At 37.5% G+C, this 22,114-nt stretch overlaps 1 protein-coding gene across 5 annotated transcripts in view; it reads left to right on the forward strand.

Annotated features, from left to right (window-relative positions):
- Window positions 1-22,114, forward strand: part of LOC117326204 (ras-related protein Rab-3-like) — a 61,015-nt gene that overhangs the window by 8,510 nt on the left and 30,391 nt on the right. For 2 of the 5 annotated variants that reach the window (XM_033882853.1, XM_033882852.1), the window contains exon 2: window positions 17,454-17,678. In XM_033882853.1, the coding sequence (XP_033738744.1) occupies window positions 17,454-17,678 (225 nt within the window). Of the gene's footprint in view, window positions 1-13,423; window positions 13,539-13,833; window positions 14,020-17,453; window positions 17,679-22,114 lie in introns of those variants that run through there. The other 3 variants (XM_033882854.1, XM_033882851.1, XM_033882850.1) reach the window with 3 other exon arrangements.

Here is a 22,114-nt window from a genome sequence, read left to right on the forward strand (position 1 = left end):
CTGTAGACTTTGCAATCTGTCTGGCATAAACTTCTTCCTTTCAACAATGTTTTTCTTGAAAACCAAAAGACCACAAATCAATATTTGGCTGGTAGATTCCTGGGATGAAACCAGACAAATATTACCAAAAAAGAAACAATCTTGGCTCATTATCAAATGCAGTGGCTGAATTTGCCAAAACATTTAAACAACTGATGCATGATTAACCAAAAGGCCTAGAATCAGGATATTTTGCTGAAAGTTAGGTTCCTGGAATGACTACCACTAATGATAGAAATGACTTTGGCCTATGTCATATTCAAGGTCATAGGGGTCAAATTTGTTAAATTACTCTTACAACTTCTTCAAGGAAGGCATTTGCCTCACAGGTACCAGGTACATTTAGCTGTGTATAAAGTGCCTAGGATGGCACATGATGATTTTTGCAAAAAGAAATGACCTCGACCCAGATTCAAGGTCATATGGGGGAGGGACAGGACGGGAGGACAACTGAAGTTTGCTTCTCCGTCTTTCCTGTAAGTAATGTTCAGTTCCAGGGTTGTTAGGTCAAGGTCATTTACTATTTTCAGTAAATCAATATTGTCAGTGTTCTCAAGGCTAGTTCATTCCTTAAGGGATTTGGATAATTATTTTAGACCCTGGTAAAAGCCTATAATAGCTAGTGGGGGCTGGTAGGTGACATGCATACAATGTATATGTATTGCTACAGCAATACCCATTATGCTTAGTGTGTTTTTTAATTAAACAAGAGTTCCTGAATGTATATAACTTGTACCCAGTATATGTGTATATATGATAGAAGTTAGATGTTCTAGAATATAGTATATGTGTAGATTAACCTTTTATTCAAGTACCTGCAAGTAAAAATTATCACTAGTTTTTGTTCTGAAATTTAACATGTATAGAGATAAATATGTACAGATATTTACACACAGAAATGTTCATGAAGCAAATCCAGGAAATAGCTTTGCAATATCAGTTATTGGACTTCTTCACGCTAATTTGAAATTAATTCAACGGTTATTCCTCCAGATATTGATTTGGCACTACACAGCCAAATGCATTAAGGACCAGCCGTAACTCCAAAAATACTGTTAATCGAACTTGTTCAGGCTTCCATGGTAATTAGGCTTCTCATAAAGATTGCTGATTATCCACCTATAATTACTTATAATATTGAGTAGTCACTGCACGTCCATCAGCATGAAAAAATCCCTGAATTGTTAGATACCATTACTAGAATATGTACGTACCATATTACTTTGATTTGAAGAACCTGCTATTGAAGTTGTAGGATTTAAAATACCAGCTGTTGAAGTTGTTGGATTCAAAATACATTTGTACTTCAATTGGGGTTGTTGAATTTGAAGAATAAAGCTGTAGGATGTGAAGTAAATGCTGTTGAAAATGTAGGACTTGATCATGAAGTACCTGTTATTAAAGATGTAGTATTTGAAGCAACTGTTGAAGCTGTAGGTTTTGAAGTAAATGCTGTTGAAAATGTAGGACTTGAAGTACCTGCTATTAAAGATGTAGTATTTGAAGCAATAGTTGAAGCTGTAGGATTTAAAGTAAATGCTGTTGAAAATGTAGGACTTGAAGTACCTGTTATTGAAGATGTAGGATTTGAAGTAGCTGCTATATAGGGGCTGTTGGATATGAAGTGGTCTCTATAGCTACCAACTACTGAATATGTAGGCTTTGAAGCATCTGCTATTGTATATTTATGATTTGAAGGTTAAATACCTCTTATTGGGGATGTTGGATTTGAAGTAGTCTCTTAGCTTCCTGCTATTGAAGTTGTTGGATTTGATTTACATGCTTTGAAGCTGTAGGATATGAATGATCTGCTATTGAAAATGTAATATTCAAAAGTACATGCTGTTGAAGCTAATTGGAATTTGAAGAACCTGCTATTGATGCTACAGCATTTGAAGTACATACTGTTGAAGCTGTAGGATTTGAAGTACCTCCTATTGAATTAAAAGCTGTCTTTTCTTAATGTGATTTTGTCAGATGTATTTATTGATCCACTACCGCTTACAAAACTGATGATCAGCACTTTGTGTTTACATAAAAGTGCCATGTCCCATGATAAATACATGTATTCATATTGGTAAAGACCTGAAACCAGTTGATGGAAACATTTACTACAGCCTAAGGAACAAAGTCAAGCATCCCAAACCCTGACACGTTACAGATGAAGGGTTTAGGAACCATAGCTAGACGTACAGATATTAAAATCCTTATTTCCATGGAAACAAGTCGACTTTGGGGCACAATCAATATCAGGCTTGCTACAACTTGTGTGTCCCACTCTGGGGTAGTGATCGACTCCATTGTAGTAGTACTAGTTCTCCCCTGCCTTTAGTCACAGTGTATGGACACTTGTATATCTAATTGCACTTAAGTCAACAACACCAGTGAGTGTGTTAGCCGGGAAAAAGCTTGTCAAAAAATGGTGGTTGTCCTGGTGACAGTGTCAGAAAGTTATTAGAAAATGTTGGTTGTCTCGGTGACAGGGTCAGACATTTGGTAGAATTTTAATTTTGGTTGTCCTGGTGACGGTGTCAGAAATTTGTTAAAAAATGTCGGTTATCCTGGTGACGATGTCAGAAAATTATCAGAAAATGTTGGTTATCCCAATGACAGGTTCAGACATTTGGTAGAATTTTAATGTTTGTTGTCCTGGTGACACAGTGTCAGAAATTTGGTAGAAAAAGTTAGTTTTCCTAGTGATGGTGTCAGATTTGTGAAAAAAATTTGGTTGTCCTTGAATGGTGACAGACTGAAAGTGACAAAAATTAGTTAGAAAATGTCCATTTTCATTGTGACCTTGAATTATCAGAAAGTTAGAAAATGTCCATGGTCCTGGTGATTTGTAAGAAATTTGTAAAAACAAAAAAAAGTCGGTTGCCCAGGTGAAAGTGTCAGAAATTCATCAGAAAAGTTAGCTGTCCTGGTCGCAGTGTTAAAAATTATTGTCCTTATAACTCAGTGTTAGAAATTTGTTGGAAAATTGTATTTGTTTTAGCTGGCAAACAATGATTTACATGAGTAATTGCGACTAGTGTGATTTTGACAAGTATATATTTATAGAAAAATGGCAGTTAATGATTCTGATAAGAAGTAATGTCAGTTTTAATGACAGTTATTTTTAGGAGTAATTTTGAAAATAACAGCAATTTTGATAAACGTATCATGAATTACCTAACAGTGATTTTGATGTCACATGCTACAATAACATTAATTTTCACAAGTAATCATGACTTTAAAAGTGATTTTATTGAGTAACTATACAACAATAACCATAAGAGAATGTCACAGGATGATGATGTATGAACCCTTGTTTATCGATGTTGCTAACGAGCACAGATACAGGTATATACAGGTAGCGTGATTGAAGAAGCGCAGCACATGGCAACAGATCATCAATCTTGTCGGATTCTGGCACCAGCTAGATTCTCCTGCACCTTTAATGATGATGTTGTAGTTAGCACATCCAGCTTGTACTGTTGTAATCCTTGGCATCCTCACATCTCGGGGCTGGCTGGTAATTTCCGTGTAGGCATGAATACTCATCAGCTTGGGGTATCAATTCTGTCTGAAGTGATCAGTGTCCATGGAGATGAGCTGAAGAGTTCAAATAGTCTTAAGTGTGTATGGTATCCACGGGGGAAAAAACACAGAAATATTGATACATTATATTAGCTTGTTTCCAATCACAATCTTCTGCCTGCTTGTATGCCGCTTCATGATCAAATGTGATAACTAATATTGGGCTCTTGCATATGATTAATGTGGGGCTGGTACATGCTCACATATTTCCCTAATGTCAATTACCCTCTGGGGTTTAGTTTTCCTACCTTTATAAATTGAAATTTTAGCTCACCTGCCGGAAGGGCAAGTGAGCTTTAATTATGCCACGGTGTGCTGTCCGTTGTCCTGCGTCAACTTTTTCTTTAAACAACTTCTTCTCAATAACCATGAGGCGCAGGGAGTTTATATTGGGCCTGTAGCATGCTGGAGTGAAGGGCTACTAAGTTTGTTCAAATGAAAGACCTTGACCTACATTGAAGGTAGGCTAAAATTGGCTAAAATATTAAAACATCTTTTCAGTAAAAAAATCAATAACCAGGCCCAGGCACTTGATATTAGGCCCTGAATCATGCTTGGATGAAGGGCTACCATGTTTGTTCAAATAAATGACCTTAACTTGACTTTAATAAACCTAGCCTACTCTGATATTTGAATTAAGTGGTAATCAGAATAGTATCTGCAGAAATGACCTAGATCAACTTCAAAGTTGCTGTAGAATTAGGTGAGCAATACTGGCCCCTTGGGCCTCTTGTTATTTCCTTCAATAGGGGATATTTTTCTGAATTGATTTTTCCTAATGCGTATATGTATTAATTATTTACTCATAGTGTAAATATTGACTTAGTGTGTATGATTTAACAGATGAATATTCTATAGAACAGTTATATATGGATGAGTTAAAGATTTAGATAGTGACATTTTTTTTTCTCATTATTTTCACTTCTGTAAACATATACACATTGAAGAATAAAACCTATCCATGCATGAGTTAAATCCTAATTCCTTTGACAAAGATATCAATAGCTGTTATCTGGAAGGTAATTAAAAGTATTTCTATCAATATATAGAGTCTGGGGAATAAACATGGCTGAACCATTAGTCTGAATTTTGTCAGTAACCGCTAGCTTTAGTTCAAAGCTTGTTCCCAATAGCTCCAATCATGAGCACTACTACCTACTTCTATCAGGTAGAGTATTGACCATGATCAATTATTGAATTAAAGCACACATCTGCTTGTTGTATAGTGATTTCTATGTGGTAATTGTTATGTGCAATGTTACTGTAAAGCTGGAGGAACTGCCAGCACCATATTGATTTTCCCTGTGGAATGTTTGTTCAGACTGGATGTTCTGCCATGGTCCAGAGTGTGTTTATCATAGCAGCAGTGTCTTACCCCTGTAGATCTCTTACACCAAGCTCCTATGTGATGTAGATCAATATTTTATGGGATAGGGCCCTATTTTACTTGTATCCTCATCGTCAGATCAATCATGTTGCTACAGGATATCAGCTTAACACATACATATTCTTCACTTTGATAGACGAAGTGTTTTCTACCAAGAAAGAATTAATGTATTCTCTACCAAGATAGAATTAGTGAATTCTCTACCAAGATAGAATTAGTCTTTCTCTACCCAGATAGAATTAGTGATTTCTCTACCCATATAGAATTAGTGAATTCTCTACCAAGATAGAATTAGTATATTCTCTACCAAGATAGAATTAGTCTTTCTCTACCCATATAGAATTTGTATATTCTCTAACCAAGATAGAATTAGTATATTCTCTACCAAGATAGAATTAGTGAATTCTCTACAAAGATAGAATTAGTGAATTCTCTACCAGATAGAATTAGTGAATTCTCTACCAAGATAGAATTAGTGTATTCTCTACCAAGATAGAATTAGTGAATTCTCTACCAAGATAGAATTAGTGAATTCTCTACCAACATAGAATTAGTGTATTCTCTACCAAGATAGAATTAGTGAATTAATTCTCTACCAACATAGAATTAGTGAATTCTCTACCAAGATAGAATTAGTGAATTCTCTACCAAGATAGAATTAGTGAATTCTCTACCAAGATAGAATTAGTGAATTCTCTACCAAGATAGAATTAGTATATTCTCTACCAAGATAGAATTAGTGCATTCTCTACCAAGATAGAATTAGTGCATTCTCTACCAAGATAGTATTAGTGTATTCTCTACCAAGATAGTATTAGTGTATTCTCTACCAAGATAGAATTAGTGTATTCTCTACCAAGATAGTATTAGTGTATTCTCTACCAAGATAGAATTAGTGAATTCTCTACCAAGATAGAATTAATGTATTCTCTACCAAGATAGAATTAGTGTATTCTCTACCAAGATAGAATTAGTGAATTCTCTACCAAGATAGAATTAGTGAATTCTCTACCAAGATAGAATTAGTGAATTCTCTACCAAGATAGAATTTGTGTATTCTCTACTTAGATAGAATTAGTGTATTCTCTACCAAGATAGAATTAGTGTATTCTCTACCAAGATAGAATTTGTGTATTCTCTACTTAGATAGAATTAGTGTATTTTCCACTTCGGATGGAATTAGTGCACACCAGATCTCTGCCCAGAAGAATTAGCATATTCTCTACCCAGATAGAATTATTGAATTTTCCACCCAGATAGAATTATTGCATTTGAGATCTCCACCTGGATAGAATTTGCATTCTAATGGCCACCTAATATAGAATTAGTGAATTATTCACTTAGATAGAATAAGCGCTTTCTCCCTCCAGATAGAATTTTTCTAGAGTTTTCTCCACCCAGTTGAACAGTTGATGCTTAAAGATGTGATTATCTTTACCTTACAACACAAACATGATGATCTTTACATCTAGGTTGTTTTTAACAATGGTACAATAGTTCAAAAATCATAGTTAACACATACTCAAAAATGATTTAAACCAATTTTTGTCAGTTAAAATTAAATGTTGATGATCTTTCAATTACCAGCATTATTGAATAAGCTTTATGATCTATGGAGAACAAGAATTGATGTTTGATAATCATATATAATATCTTGTATTTAATCAGAACAAATTATTCAGACAAAATCTGCTATATGTCCTTGCTATATTTAACTTTATATGGTTGACAACCAATTATATAATATAAGAGCTTGATCCGTAACACAATGGCCAATGCTATTGTTATCACAGGACCCGATGACCTTGGGATTGACAGGACACCATCTGTGCTGACCATAATTATATAAGGACCCATTGTATGTACCATATGTTCAAAGGACACCTGATAAATGTACTATGGGAAAATGTCCATATGCATATATACAGGTTAGAATTGGAAGAGGATTAATTATTGAAATGAAGAAAAATAAAATGTCTAAAACATATACTTTGTATTAGATACTTACATAATCATAGCTTCAACACTTATTATATATATAGTATGACCAGTTTTCAAAATTATGCGGTCTAATGAACTTAATTTAACAGCTTAATTGGTATAAAATGGAAAATTTCCAGACATAGTCTAAACCAGGACATAATTCTGTTTGAACTACATTAAAAATGGAATACTCTTCTTTGCAAAAATATTTAAAATATTTTTTTCTATTGTCAATTCGAAATCAATTTTAAGGGAACCATTGAAGTGTTAATTTGCATGAAACCAGATCCACCTCTCGGAAAATTAATTATATATAAGATATTTGACATTTAAAAATGATAGTAATCAGTTTTAACAGCTTATGGTTCCATGAATATTTTTTGGGCCGATAACAAGCTCCATTCACAATTGAAATTATTTCATACTCAGGCCAAATTCCCAAAATTTGTAGTTTTCCCTCGAAAATTTCCTTCCCAAATCACCATTTTTATCCCAAAATGAGGCCCAAATCACAAAACTGTGAAAAAAAGCCCTGTGCACTATGCTGAACAGAATAGGAATAGTTCCTGTAGTTTAACTATATACCCAGTATAAAGGATACACTCTAAGCTCTTCTAGTGATATTGAAAATAACGCAGGTTCGTATCTTGTCATTTTGTGAGAGGCGCTTTAATCTCTGTCTGTAGGAAGATTTAGTGTATTGGTTAAGAGTGAATGGATTAGGTGACTGAAAGGAAGACTCAGTGTATTGGCTGGGAGTGAAGGGATTATGGAGTAAATCTAATAAACACAAGTGTCACTGGTAGCTAAACAAGACATTAGGCACTCACTCAGGTGAAATGTATAAGAACTGTTACACAGCTACCCAGATTTAACTACGAGAGTACTCGGGTGAAATGTTGGAACTGTTACGGATTCCTAGATTTTACTACGAGAGTACTCGGGTGAAATGTTGGAACTGTTACGGATTCCTGAATTTTACTACGAGAGTACTCGGGTGAAATGTTGGAACTGTTACAGCTTTCCTGAATTTTACTACGAGAGTACTCGGGTGAAATGTTGGAACTGTTACAGCTTTCCTAGATTTTACTATGAGAGTACTCGGGTGAAATGTTGGAACTGTTACAGCTTTCCTAGATTTTACTACGAGAGTACTCGGGTGAAATGTTGGAACTGTTACGGATTCCTGAATTTTACTATGAGAGTACTCGGGTGAAATGTTGGAACTGTTACAGCTTCCTAGATTTTACTATGAGAGTACTCGGATGAAATGTTGGAACTGTTACAGCTTTCCTGAATTTTACTACGAGAGTACTCGGGTGAAATGTTGGAACTGTTACAGCTTTCCTAGATTTTACTACGAGAGTACTCGGGTGAAATGTTGGAACTGTTACAGCTTTCCTAGATTTTACTACGAGAGTACTCGGGTGAAATGTTGGAACTGTTACGGATTCCTGAATTTTACTATGAGAGTACTCGGGTGAAATGTTGGAACTGTTACGGATTCCTGAATTTTACTATGAGAGTACTCGGGTGAAATGTTGGAACTGTTACGGATTCCTGAATTTTACTATGAGAGTACTCGGGTGAAATGTTGGAACTGTTACGGCTTCCTAGATTTTACAACGAGAGTACTCAGGTGAAATGTTGGAACTGTTACGGATTCCTGAATTTTACTACGAGAGTACTCGGGTGAAATGTTGGAACTGTAAGGATGTGAAACCTTATATCAGTTTTACCCGGCCATCCTCTATGTACATGTTACCCACGACCATCCTCTATGTACATGTTACCCACGACCATCCTCTATGTACATGTTACCCACGACCATCCTCTATGTACATGTTACCTGACCATCCTCTATGTACATGTTACCCACGACCATCCTCTATGTACATGTTACCTGACCATCCTCTATATACATGTTACCTGACCATCCTCTATGTACATGTTACCTGACCATCCTCTATATACATGTTACCCACGACCATCCTCTATGTACATGTTACCCGACCATCCTCTATATACATGTTACCCACGACCATCCTCTATGTACATGTTACCCACGACCATCCTCTATGTACATGTTACCCGACCATCCTCTATGTACATGTTACCCACGACCATCCTCTATGTACATGTTACCCACGACCATCCTCTATGTACATGTTACCCACGACCATCCTCTATATACATGTTACCCACGACCATCCTCTATGTACATGTTACCTGACCATCCTCTATGTACATGTTACCCACGACCATCCTCTATGTACATGTTACCCACGACCATCCTCTATGTACATGTTACCCACGACCATCCTCTATGTACATGTTACCCACGACCATCCTCTATGTACATGTTACCCAGCCATCCTCTATGTACATGTTACCCACGACCATCCTCTATGTACATGTTACCCACGACCATCCTCTATATACATGTTACCTGACCATCCTCTATGTACATGTTACCCACGACCATCCTCTATGTACATGTTACCCACGACCATCCTCTATGTACATGTTACCCACGACCATCCTCTATGTACATGTTACCTGACCATCCTCTATGTACATGTTACCCACGACCATCCTCTATGTACATGTTACCTGACCATCCTCTATATACATGTTACCCACGACCATCCTCTATGTACATGTTACCCGACCATCCTCTATGTACATGTTACCCACGACCATCCTCTATGTACATGTTACCCACGACCATCCTCTATGTACATGTTACCCACGACCATCCTCTATGTACATGTTACCCACGACCATCCTCTATGTACATGTTACCCACGACCATCCTCTATGTACATGTTACCCACGACCATCCTCTATGTACATGTTACCCACGACCATCCTCTATGTACATGTTACCCACGACCATCCTCTATGTACATGTTACCCACGACCATCCTCTATGTACATGTTACCCACGACCATCCTCTATGTACATGTTACCCACGACCATCCTCTATGTACATGTTACCTGACCATCCTCTATGTACATGTTACCCACGACCATCCTCTATGTACATGTTACCCTGACCATCCTCTATGTACATGTTACCCACGACCATCCTCTATGTACATGTTACCCACGACCATCCTCTATGTACATGTTACCCACGACCATCCTCTATGTACATGTTACCCACGACCATCCTCTATGTACATGTTACCCACGACCATCCTCTATGTACATGTTACCCACGACCATCCTCTATGTACATGTTACCCACGACCATCCTCTATGTACATGTTACCCACGACCATCCTCTATGTACATGTTACCCACGACCATCCTCTATGTACATGTTACCCACGACCATCCTCTATGTACATGTTACCACGACCATCCTCTATGTACATGTTACCCACGACCATCCTCTATGTACATGTTACCCACGACCATCCTCTATGTACATGTTACCCACGACCATCCTCTATGTACATGTTACCCACGACCATCCTCTATGTACATGTTACCCACGACCATCCTCTATGTACATGTTACCCACGACCATCCTCTATGTACATGTTACCTGACCATCCTCTATGTACATGTTACCCACGACCATCCTCTATGTACATGTTACCCACGACCATCCTCTATGTACATGTTACCCACGACCATCCTCTATGTACATGTTACCCACGACCATCCTCTATGTACATGTTACCTGACCATCCTCTATGTACATGTTACCTGACCATCCTCTATGTACATGTTACCCACGACCATCCTCTATGTACATGTTACCCACGACCATCCTCTATGTACATGTTACCCACGACCATCCTCTATGTACATGTTACCTGACCATCCTCTATGTACATGTTACCCACGACCATCCTCTATGTACATGTTACCTGACCATCCTCTATATACATGTTACCCACGACCATCCTCTATGTACATGTTACCCGACCATCCTCTATGTACATGTTACCCACGACCATCCTCTATGTACATGTTACCCACGACCATCCTCTATGTACATGTTACCCACGACCATCCTCTATGTACATGTTACCCACGACCATCCTCTATGTACATGTTACCCACGACCATCCTCTATGTACATGTTACCCACGACCATCCTCTATGTACATGTTACCCACGACCATCCTCTATGTACATGTTACCCACGACCATCCTCTATGTACATGTTACCCACGACCATCCTCTATGTACATGTTACCCACGACCATCCTCTATATACATGTTACCCACGACCATCCTCTATGTACATGTTACCCTGACCATCCTCTATGTACATGTTACCCACGACCATCCTCTATGTACATGTTACCTGACCATCCTCTATGTACATGTTACCCACGACCATCCTCTATGTACATGTTACCCACGACCATCCTCTATGTACATGTTACCCACGACCATCCTCTATGTACATGTTACCCACGACCATCCTCTATGTACATGTTACCCACGACCATCCTCTATGTACATGTTACCCACGACCATCCTCTATGTACATGTTACCCACGACCATCCTCTATGTACATGTTACCACGACCATCCTCTATGTACATGTTACCTGACCATCCTCTATGTACATGTTACCCACGACTATCCTCTATGTACATGTTACCCACGACCATCCTCTATGTACATGTTACCCACGACCATCCTCTATGTACATGTTACCCACGACCATCCTCTATGTACATGTTACCCACGACCATCCTCTATGTACATGTTACCCTGACCATCCTCTATGTACATGTTACCCACGACCATCCTCTATGTACATGTTACCCACGACCATCCTCTATGTACATGTTACCCACGACCATCCTCTATGTACATGTTACCCACGACCATCCTCTATGTACATGTTACCCACGACCATCCTCTATATACATGTTACCCACGACCATCCTCTATGTACATGTTACCTGACCATCCTCTATGTACATGTTACCCACGACCATCCTCTATGTACATGTTACCTGACCATCCTCTATGTACATGTTACCCACGACCATCCTCTATGTACATGTTACCCACGACCATCCTCTATGTACATGTTACCCACGACCATCCTCTATGTACATGTTACCCACGACCATCCTCTATGTACATGTTACCCACGACCATCCTCTATGTACATGTTACCCACGACCATCCTCTATGTACATGTTACCCACGACCATCCTCTATGTACATGTTACCCACGACCATCCTCTATGTACATGTTACCCACGACCATCCTCTATGTACATGTTACCTGACCATCCTCTATGTACATGTTACCCACGACTATCCTCTATGTACATGTTACCCACGACCATCCTCTATGTACATGTTACCCACGACCATCCTCTATGTACATGTTACCCACGACCATCCTCTATGTACATGTTACCCACGACCATCCTCTATGTACATGTTACCTGACCATCCTCTATGTACATGTTACCCACGACCATCCTCTATGTACATGTTACCCACGACCATCCTCTATGTACATGTTACCCACGACCATCCTCTATGTACATGTTACCCACGACCATCCTCTATGTACATGTTACCTGACCATCCTCTATGTACATGTTACCTGACCATCCTCTATGTACATGTTACCCACGACCATCCTCTATGTACATGTTACCCACGACCATCCTCTATGTACATGTTACCCACGACCATCCTCTATGTACATGTTACCTGACCATCCTCTATGTACATGTTACCCACGACTATCCTCTATGTACATGTTACCCACGACCATCCTCTATGTACATGTTACCCACGACCATCCTCTATGTACATGTTACCCACGACCATCCTCTATGTACATGTTACCCACGACCATCCTCTATGTACATGTTACCTGACCATCCTCTATGTACATGTTACCCACGACCATCCTCTATGTACATGTTACCCACGACCATCCTCTATGTACATGTTACCCACGACCATCCTCTATGTACATGTTACCCACGACCATCCTCTATGTATATGTTACCTGACCATCCTCTATATACATGTTACCCACGACCATCCTCTATGTACATGTTACCCAGCTATCCTCTATGTACATGTTACCCACGACCATCCTCTATGTACATGTTACCGACGACCATCCTCTATGTACATGTGACCCGACCATCCTCTATGTACATGTTACCCAGCTATGCTCTATGTACATGTTACCCAGCTATGCTCTGTTTGCATTAACAGTAAATAATTAAATTTGTACATGTTACCCTGAGCCATCACCTATGTACATGTATAGTAAATAATTTAGCCCCTGGTCCAACACGTTTTCGGTTTTGAAACGAGCCCTATACGGATTTGCCAATATTATGGATTTCCGTGCCCACCTTGCTATAGTCACACACAGGGCTGCTGTAGTGGTGGTTGTGGGTGAGTGGATCTGAGGAGGCTGTGTCAGTGTGAAATATCAATCCTAGTGTCACAGCTGTTTATAGCACTGGACTTCTGTCACCGCTTGTGTCACCAGTAGACAAACAGTTCTCTTATCACATTCCTTCAGACCAGGTACGTTAATTTATACCCTATCAGCTAATATACCCTTCTATCTCCTCCTGTTGCTTGCATTCTCTTTATTCACTGGTCATTGAGTTGAAATCAGACCTTATCTATAACAAATTATGTGTGTCAACTCTCCGGCTCACCAAGGTGTAGGCTCAACATAGGATGCTAAAGGTTGGAGGAAGAACATCATTATTAGATTTTTCAATATTGATTTTCCTGATGCTATCTTCAGGCATATATTATGGCCAATGAACCTGAGGAAGTGGAGGAAGCCATCTTTGATTTCAGCCTGTACAGTTGTGTGTTCTAACTACTTGTCACTACACAGGGTCTGAGGCGGTGTGGCAGTTTTGTGGAGCGGGGCTGTTGTGGACGGTTCTGTTTCGTGGAGCGGGGCTGTTTTGGACCCGCTTTCTCCCATTGTTATCCGTATCTACTCTGTCTCTGTATCATGGCTCTCCTTCCACAACCAGGGGATGCTACGGTAACGTTTCTAGACATCTCGCACACATTGCCATGGCGATGCACCATTATTTTTGCTTCTCAACTCATTTAACTTTATTATGTTCGTATTGATGTGGAAAAACATTTCCTGCAGTCCGTTGTATTTCAATGATCACTGCCTCCATCTTTTCAAGTTTGGATTGTCACATACTGTCAGTCTTCATCAAAGTTGATTTCCAGTTGTCAGTAACTGTAGATAAAATTCAAATGACAACTTCATGTTTTTTAATGTTCTTTAACAAGTTGAAAATATGGCATTTAAATACATTATATATGTATATAATTTGTAAGTAATTCTTTTTTTTTGTTTTAGTGCAGTCAATTTAAACAAATCTAATATACTGCAAGTGCTTTTTATCGATACATATAATGTCTTTTAAGACTGTAGTAGAATATACTGAAGCTTATTTGTCACAATTTTCGATTCCTGTGATTTATATATGGAGAAAGTACACTTGTCCGAGTGATTTAAAACTTTCCAGTAGTTTGCACTGTAAGCTTTTAAAATCTGCTGAGTACACACATTTGCTTGAGCAGCACGTACAGTAGCTAATGGGTTTTAAACTGTATACGGTCCGGTTCTGATATATTCTTCTATTTTCTCTATAATTATATAACAAATATGTATTTTCTTTATGAAATCAAAAATCTGATGGGGAAATATCAGTAAAACTTATTGATTATTTAGTTCTTAGCTTTTAAGTTTCTACAGTATAATTAATTAGTACTGTGATCAATGCAGCAATACACGATGTGGGTGGCTATTGTACAACTTTATGTAATAGATGGATGGTCTATTACATTTTTATGATCCCTGGAGAGCATATATTAAATCTTTATATACTTGGTTGGTTTAATTATGATATCTACATAATACACGAATGGGCCTATTACATCTGTATATTATACATGAAGGGCCTATTACATCTGTATATTATACATGAAGGGCCTATTACATCTGTATATATATAGTATACATGAAGGGCCTATTACATCTATATATTATACATGAAGGGCCTATTACATCTGTATATATATAGTATACATGAAGGGCCTATTACATCTATATATTATACATGAAGGGCCTATTACATCTGTATATATATAGTATACATGAAGGGCCTATTACATCTATATATTATACATGAAGGGCCTATTACATCTATATATTATACATGAAGGGCCTATAACATCTATATATTATACATGAAGGGCCTATTACATCTATATATTATACATGAAGGGCCTATAACATCTATATATTATACATGAAGGGCCTATTACATCTATATATTATACATGAAGGGCCTATTACCTCTATATATTATACATGAAGGGCCGGCCTACTACATCTATATATTATACATGAAGGGCCGGCCTACTTACATCTATATATTATACATGAAGGGCCGGCCTACTTACATCTATATATTATACATGAAGGGCCTGTTTTGATATCTTTATATATATGTACATGTACATCTATATATTATACATGGAAGGCCTATTTTGACATCTATGTATAATACTTGGAGGGCCTATTTATAACGATATAGTATTTAGAGAGTGGGCCTATTACATCCTTATGATACTAAAAGTGTCTATCACATCTGCAAAGTACATGAAGGGCCTATTTCATCTTCATAATACATGGAGTACCAATTACATATTTTTGATTCGTTTAGGGCTTATAACATCTTTATAATATTTGGAGGGTCTATTTCATCTGCAAAGTACATAAAGTGCCTATTACATATTTATAATATGTGGGAGGGTCTATTATATCTATCATTCTGCCAATTACCCCATCTTTAAAATACACATTGAGGGCCTCTGTCAAATATGTATCACACAGAGGGTCTATTACATGTATAACCTATTACATTTGTAATACATAGAGACTTTGGTATGTCTATTACAGTATTATTTATGGTAGTAGTTAATAAAGGGTAGCTATTACATTTTATAAAACATGGAAGGTCTAGATTTATTACAACTTTATTATACATGGATGGCATATATTACATCTATACAATTCATGAAGGGTCTATTACATTTATAACATCTATATGATACACAAAGTCATATTATGTAATATAATAAAACATTGTGTAGTAATCAGTGAAGGCCTATTACATAACAATATTATGATATTGTGTAGTAATTACTTAAAACCTATTACATCTGTAATTAACCCATTATGTAAAGTTCAGAGAGAGCTTTGGTGTCTTTATATACTGTGTTTTCATTAAAATATAAAAATAGATACTACAAATATATGGTGACAAATTAAATTCAAAATTACAAGTGGACATTGATATGACTTTTACTTGATGTATAAATACAGTAGATGTTTCGTTGTATATCAATATAAGGTCATTCAGATATACCAACTGTAGCAATAACCTCCGGCCAAAAGGCTTATATAATTAGAACTGACAGGGTTTAAATGTCTATAATTGATTTAATCTATTCTGAGATTTTGATCACCTGTACACTGTTGTTGTGGCTGCCTTAGGGTTTTAACTGTACAATTCTTGACTTTATTTTCAGCCTTGACTAAATGTGAAACATGTTTATTCTATAGGTTACAAAAGTATTGCGTAATGGTACTAAACTCTTTGACATTTTGTCTGAAGAACCTGAAGTTAATTAAAGTTTCCTATTCCTGTGGCCTTGTGTGATGGCATGTTGCATTGTCTGTTGTTACTAGTCAACTACCGGTAGCTATTTATAGATTATCTTTTACTTGTGGTATATATATCAGGTTAGATGAACTTGATCTTTCCTAGCTTCTTTCAAGGTTTAGTGAATCAAACACATTAAAATCCTGGAACTCCCTCTAAAGGGTAAAGGAGACATGTGTAGCAATGTCGTTTGATTGGTTGCTGGGCACAGAATCTCACTTTAGGGTCAAAGGAAATCAAATGTGTTTAAAAGGACTTCAAATAGCTTCTTAAACTGATGATTTATACGTATAATGTAGCATTTGTGTCCCTCAATGGAGAAGGGGTTTGTTTGTTAACGCCCTCCTCTGTCAATCCGCCCAATTTCTGTTCCTGCTAAATACCTGGAGATATGTTGTGCAGATTTTCTCTCTGACTTCATTCGTTGATTCTTTGCAGGTACAGAGGTGAAAGGTCAAGGTCAGATCATAATTCTGCACAATATCTCAAATTCTGTTTCTTTGGGCTTCTTTCATAGCATCTTCAAAGAAAATGCTTGCTTTGGATTACATTTCATGTCAAAGGTCATGGTCATTTACTATAAATAGAAAATGGGTTTCTACTGTTTAACAAAACTAGCAAAAATATTGAATGGTACTGCATGTTACTTACGTGTACAATCCTTTCATTATATAGGTGTATATGTGTATATCATAAACATTCATTACATATTTTGTTTTATTCACAGATGGCTTCGGCAAACGATTCAAAATGGCAGAAGGATGCAGCTGACCAGAACTTTGACTATATGTTCAAACTACTAATTATTGGAAACAGCAGTGTCGGTAAAACATCGTTCTTGTTTAGATATGCTGATGACTCTTTCACATCTGCGTTTGTTAGCACAGTGGGCATAGATTTCAAAGTAAAAACAGTGTTTCGCCAGGACAAAAGGGTAAAACTACAAATTTGGGTAAGTACAGATTTCTCTTTGTTGCCGTACGTAGTTGCAATTGATTTATCATATTTGACTGACAGCAAGTGTAAAAGCCTGGTAACAAGCACACACACGTCTATTGATGTATGTAAATGATACTAATTTAAAGCTAATTAAAAGCTATATAGATGTTATTCCAGTGTCCATTGCAAAAAACTCACTTTTAGTCAATGTTGATGTGTTGCTCCTTGCAAAATGGTTTATTATAGGAGTAATATGGTAATAATAAACTAAGACAGATTTATCATCAAATGTCGTGATATCCACAGTCAGCCTTCATGGTTATGTTCAGTTATTTTGTTTTTTAAAATGAAGAGGTCCAGCCATTAGATAAAACACATGACAATAGAGTTTGTCTTACTCATCCTCCTGGTGGTAGAGGAAATGTTTCATTATAGGAATTTGATAGGTCAACTTTCTATACAACTCTTACAGGATTACCAAAATTATTTTAAAAACTTCAAAAAATAATTACAAATACCATATACTCCTAATATTTAAGTAAAATTTTAACTTGCATCTTCAACTGGTTTTAAAATATTATTACAAATATATATTCACAATATTTCAGTACAATTTTAACTTGTATCCAGAACTGGTTTTTACACAAGTTTGGTCCTGTGTGATGCCTTTTTTGAGAAATTATTTATTTAATTATTCCTACAACACTTAATTGCCTCGTATACTTGATTAAGTTCCTCAGTCAAATTTATGCATAATTAATAAGTCTGCTGCCACTTGATTGGCTTACAGTTTCTGCAGGTCGCCTTTTGAATAATTATATATTGATGAAAATTGCCAGGTTTACTTTCTGGCAAATTGCACAACTTAGTAGATGCTTAGTAGAAGCCATTTGTATTTCAATGAGGGAGTTGTTATCTGATTACTCATGATTTTTGGAAATGGAATTTATTTCACACTCGTAAGTCATTTTTTAAAAGTTACAAAGGACACTCATTTCATTTCATATCCAACAACCACTCCTTGTGTAACCTCTATAAAGCAAATCCCAACTAAATAGTAATTATTCTTTCAAACCATTTCTTAGAGAAGTCACCAGCCGGTGTGACCTGTTTCTACCACAATAATATCGGCTTGAATCAAAGGGAAACGTGGCCAAGTCTTAAATTATTTCGCGCATACAAATAAGGTGTACAGGTGACAGCCGGAACCAAGTGATGTGACGTCATTCAATTATTGATGACGTCAATAACGATTGCAACTTCGGTCAAAGTTCTTAACCAATCAAAAGACTGGAAGGTCATATTCCACTCGTGGAACATAACATATATATATCCAACAGTCGGCACATTTATACAATGGCTTGGAGTGGAATAGCACAGTGTATTGTGGTAGAAATCATATATACTTACAGCTTATTACTGCCTTATTTGAAGTTGGACACAAATCTAGAATTCAATCAATAATATAACAGCATATTGGGTGATGGGGGCGGGAGAACATGGCAGGCTTTTCCTGTGACTATTGCCTATTGGAGGAAATGATCAATAAAATGTCATTAGTTAAATCAAAAGATGATTAAATACTAAAAGAATTCAGAATCAATATTCCTGCAGGAAATACTTTACACCATTGCATATTGGCCACTTGTGTGGACAGAAATATATCACATGTGAAGTTTTCTGGGAGTTAAAACCTATATTCATCTTGTACCGTATACAACAGGATTGGTACCTTGGCACACAAGGCTGGATACATTTTCGGTACTACTGGATGTGTTCAGACTTTCTATTGATTCTTGTCTCTGCGGGCTGACGTGTGGCAGTCGTTTGAACCGATCCCAACTTTCACATGACTGGATCAATCGTAATTGTTTCAGCTAAACTCGGCACATAAACCTGTCGTTATGTGTACTGAAGTGTATATGTAAAGGAAGCCTGACGTTCACTGACAAAAATAGCTCTTGCTGGCTCTACAAAGGGCACCATCAAATAAAATCGGTCTAAAGAGGAAATTAACTTAGCATAACTAATCATCAATGCTTCTTATCAGATCAGGTGCCGGCAATAGCACATTTTTTTTCCAATCGGAGGTGTTTTTGACACCTAATCGTTGACAGATTTCCCTGAAGAGTGGACAAGGCCTTTAATTGTCCTCATAATACCCCAAGCAAAGATGGCGTAGCTATGCTACCTGCTTAACCTCTATTGTACATCAACAATCAATATCATTATACATTGACAATCAATGTCATTAATTTGGCTTCATTTGAGTCTTGATACCCCAGGGGTTTGGTGAATATAATCACATATAATTTTTCTCCTTCTCTCTCTCTTCACCTCACGAATATGTCTTTTTAGCCCACCATCATCAGATGGTGGGCTATTCAAATCGCCCTGCGTCCGTGGTCCGTCGTCCGTCCGTCCGTCCGTCCCTCCGTCCGTCCGTCCGTCCCTCCGTCCGTCCGTAAACAATTCTTGTTATCGCTAATCCTCAGAAACTACTGAAGGGATCTTTCTCAAATTTCATATGTGGGTTCCCCTTGGTGCCTAGTTATGCATATTGCATTTTGAGACCAATCGGAAAACAACATGGCCGACAGGCAGCCATCTTGGATTTTGACAATTGAAGTTTGTTATCGCTATTTCTGAGAAAGTACTGAAGGGATCTTTCTCAAATTACATATGTAGGCTCCCCTTGGTGCCTAGTTATGCATATTGCATTTTGAGACCAATCGGAAAACAACATGGCCGACAGGCAGCCATCTTGGATTTTGATAATTGAAGTTTGTTATCGCTATTTCTGAGAAAGTACTGAAGGGATCTTTCTCAAATTTCATATGTAGGCTCCCCTTGGTGCCTAGTTATGCATATTGCATTTTGAGACCAATCGGAAGACAACATGGCCAACAGGCAGCCATCTTGGATTTTGACAATTGAAGTTTGTTATCGCTATTTCTGAGAAAGTACTGAAGGGATCTTTCTCAAATTTAATATGTAGGCTCCCCTTGGTGCCTAGTTGTGCATATTGCATTTTGAGACCAATCGGAAAACAACATGGCCGACAGGCAGCCATCTTGGATTTTGACAATTGAAGTTTGTTATCGCTATTTCTGAGAAAGTACTGAAGGGATCTTTCTCAAATTTCATATGTAGGCTCCCCTTGGTGCCTAGTTATGCATATTGCATTTTGAGACCAATCGGAAAACAACATGGCCGACAGGCAGCCATCTTGGATTTTGATAATTGAAGTTTGTTATCGCTATTTCTGAGAAAGTACTGAAGGGATCTTTCTCAAATTTCATATGTAGGCTCCCCTTGGTGCCTAGTTATGCATATTGCATTTTGAGACCAATCGGAAAACAACATGGCCAACAGGCAGCCATCTTGGATTTTGACAATTGAAGTTTGTTATCGCTATTTCTGAGAAAGTACTGAAGGGATCTTTCTCAAATTTAATATGTAGGCTCCCCTTGGTGCCTAGTTATGAATATTGCATTTTGAGACCAATCGGAAAACAACATGGCCGACAGGCAGCCATCTTGGATTTTGATAATTGAAGTTTGTTATCGCTATTTCTGAGAAAGTACTGAAGGGATCTTTCTCAAACATTTTTGTAAGTTCCCCTTAGTCTGTAGTTCTGCATATTGCATCTTGGGACCAATAGGAAAACAACATGGCCGACAGGCAGCCATCTTGGATTTTGACAATTGAAGTTTGTTATCGCTATTTATCAGAAATTGCTGAAGGGATCTTTCTGAAATTTCATTTGTAGGTTGCCCTCTGTGCCTAGTTATGCATATTGGATTTTGAGACCAGTCAGAAAACAACCTGCCCAACAGGCAGCCATCTTGTATTTTGAAAATTGAAGTTTGTTATCGCTATTTTACAGAAGGTACTGAAGGGATCTTTCTCAAATTTCATATGTAGGTTCCCCTTGGTCCCTGGTGTTGCATTTTGGGACCAATCCGAAAACAACAGACAGCCATTATCGCTAAATCTTAAATTTTATACATAGGTTCCCCTTGTTTGAAAAGTACTAGAGGGCTGTTTCTGAATTTACACAGATTAGTAAGACTTAGAGGAAGGGAAAAGTAGAGAAAAGATCAATCTGACATGGAACCTATAAAGATCATTCAATGGTGGGCGCCAAGATCCCTCTGGGATCTCTTGTTTTGTCTTTTGATCTCTGTCTGTTTGTCACTATTATAATCTATCTGGTTTTGTGAAGTTTCAACCCCAGTATATAGGTAAAAACTTGATCAAACCCACAGAAGACATTTCTACCTATTTCTCATTTCTCTATCTTTCTCTGTCATTGCCATTGACAGGCCTAATAGCAGGAATTAAGGCCTAGCTGTCAATGGCATTTTCTTTGTCAGTCTCTCTCTCTCCCTTCCTCTCTCTCTCTTCTCCTTCCTCTCCATATCTCTGTCTTTCTATGTCAGTCTC

The sequence above is a fragment of the Pecten maximus genome, chromosome 4 (assembly GCF_902652985.1).
Source record: "Pecten maximus chromosome 4, xPecMax1.1, whole genome shotgun sequence".
NCBI lineage: Eukaryota > Metazoa > Mollusca > Bivalvia > Pectinida > Pectinidae > Pecten > Pecten maximus.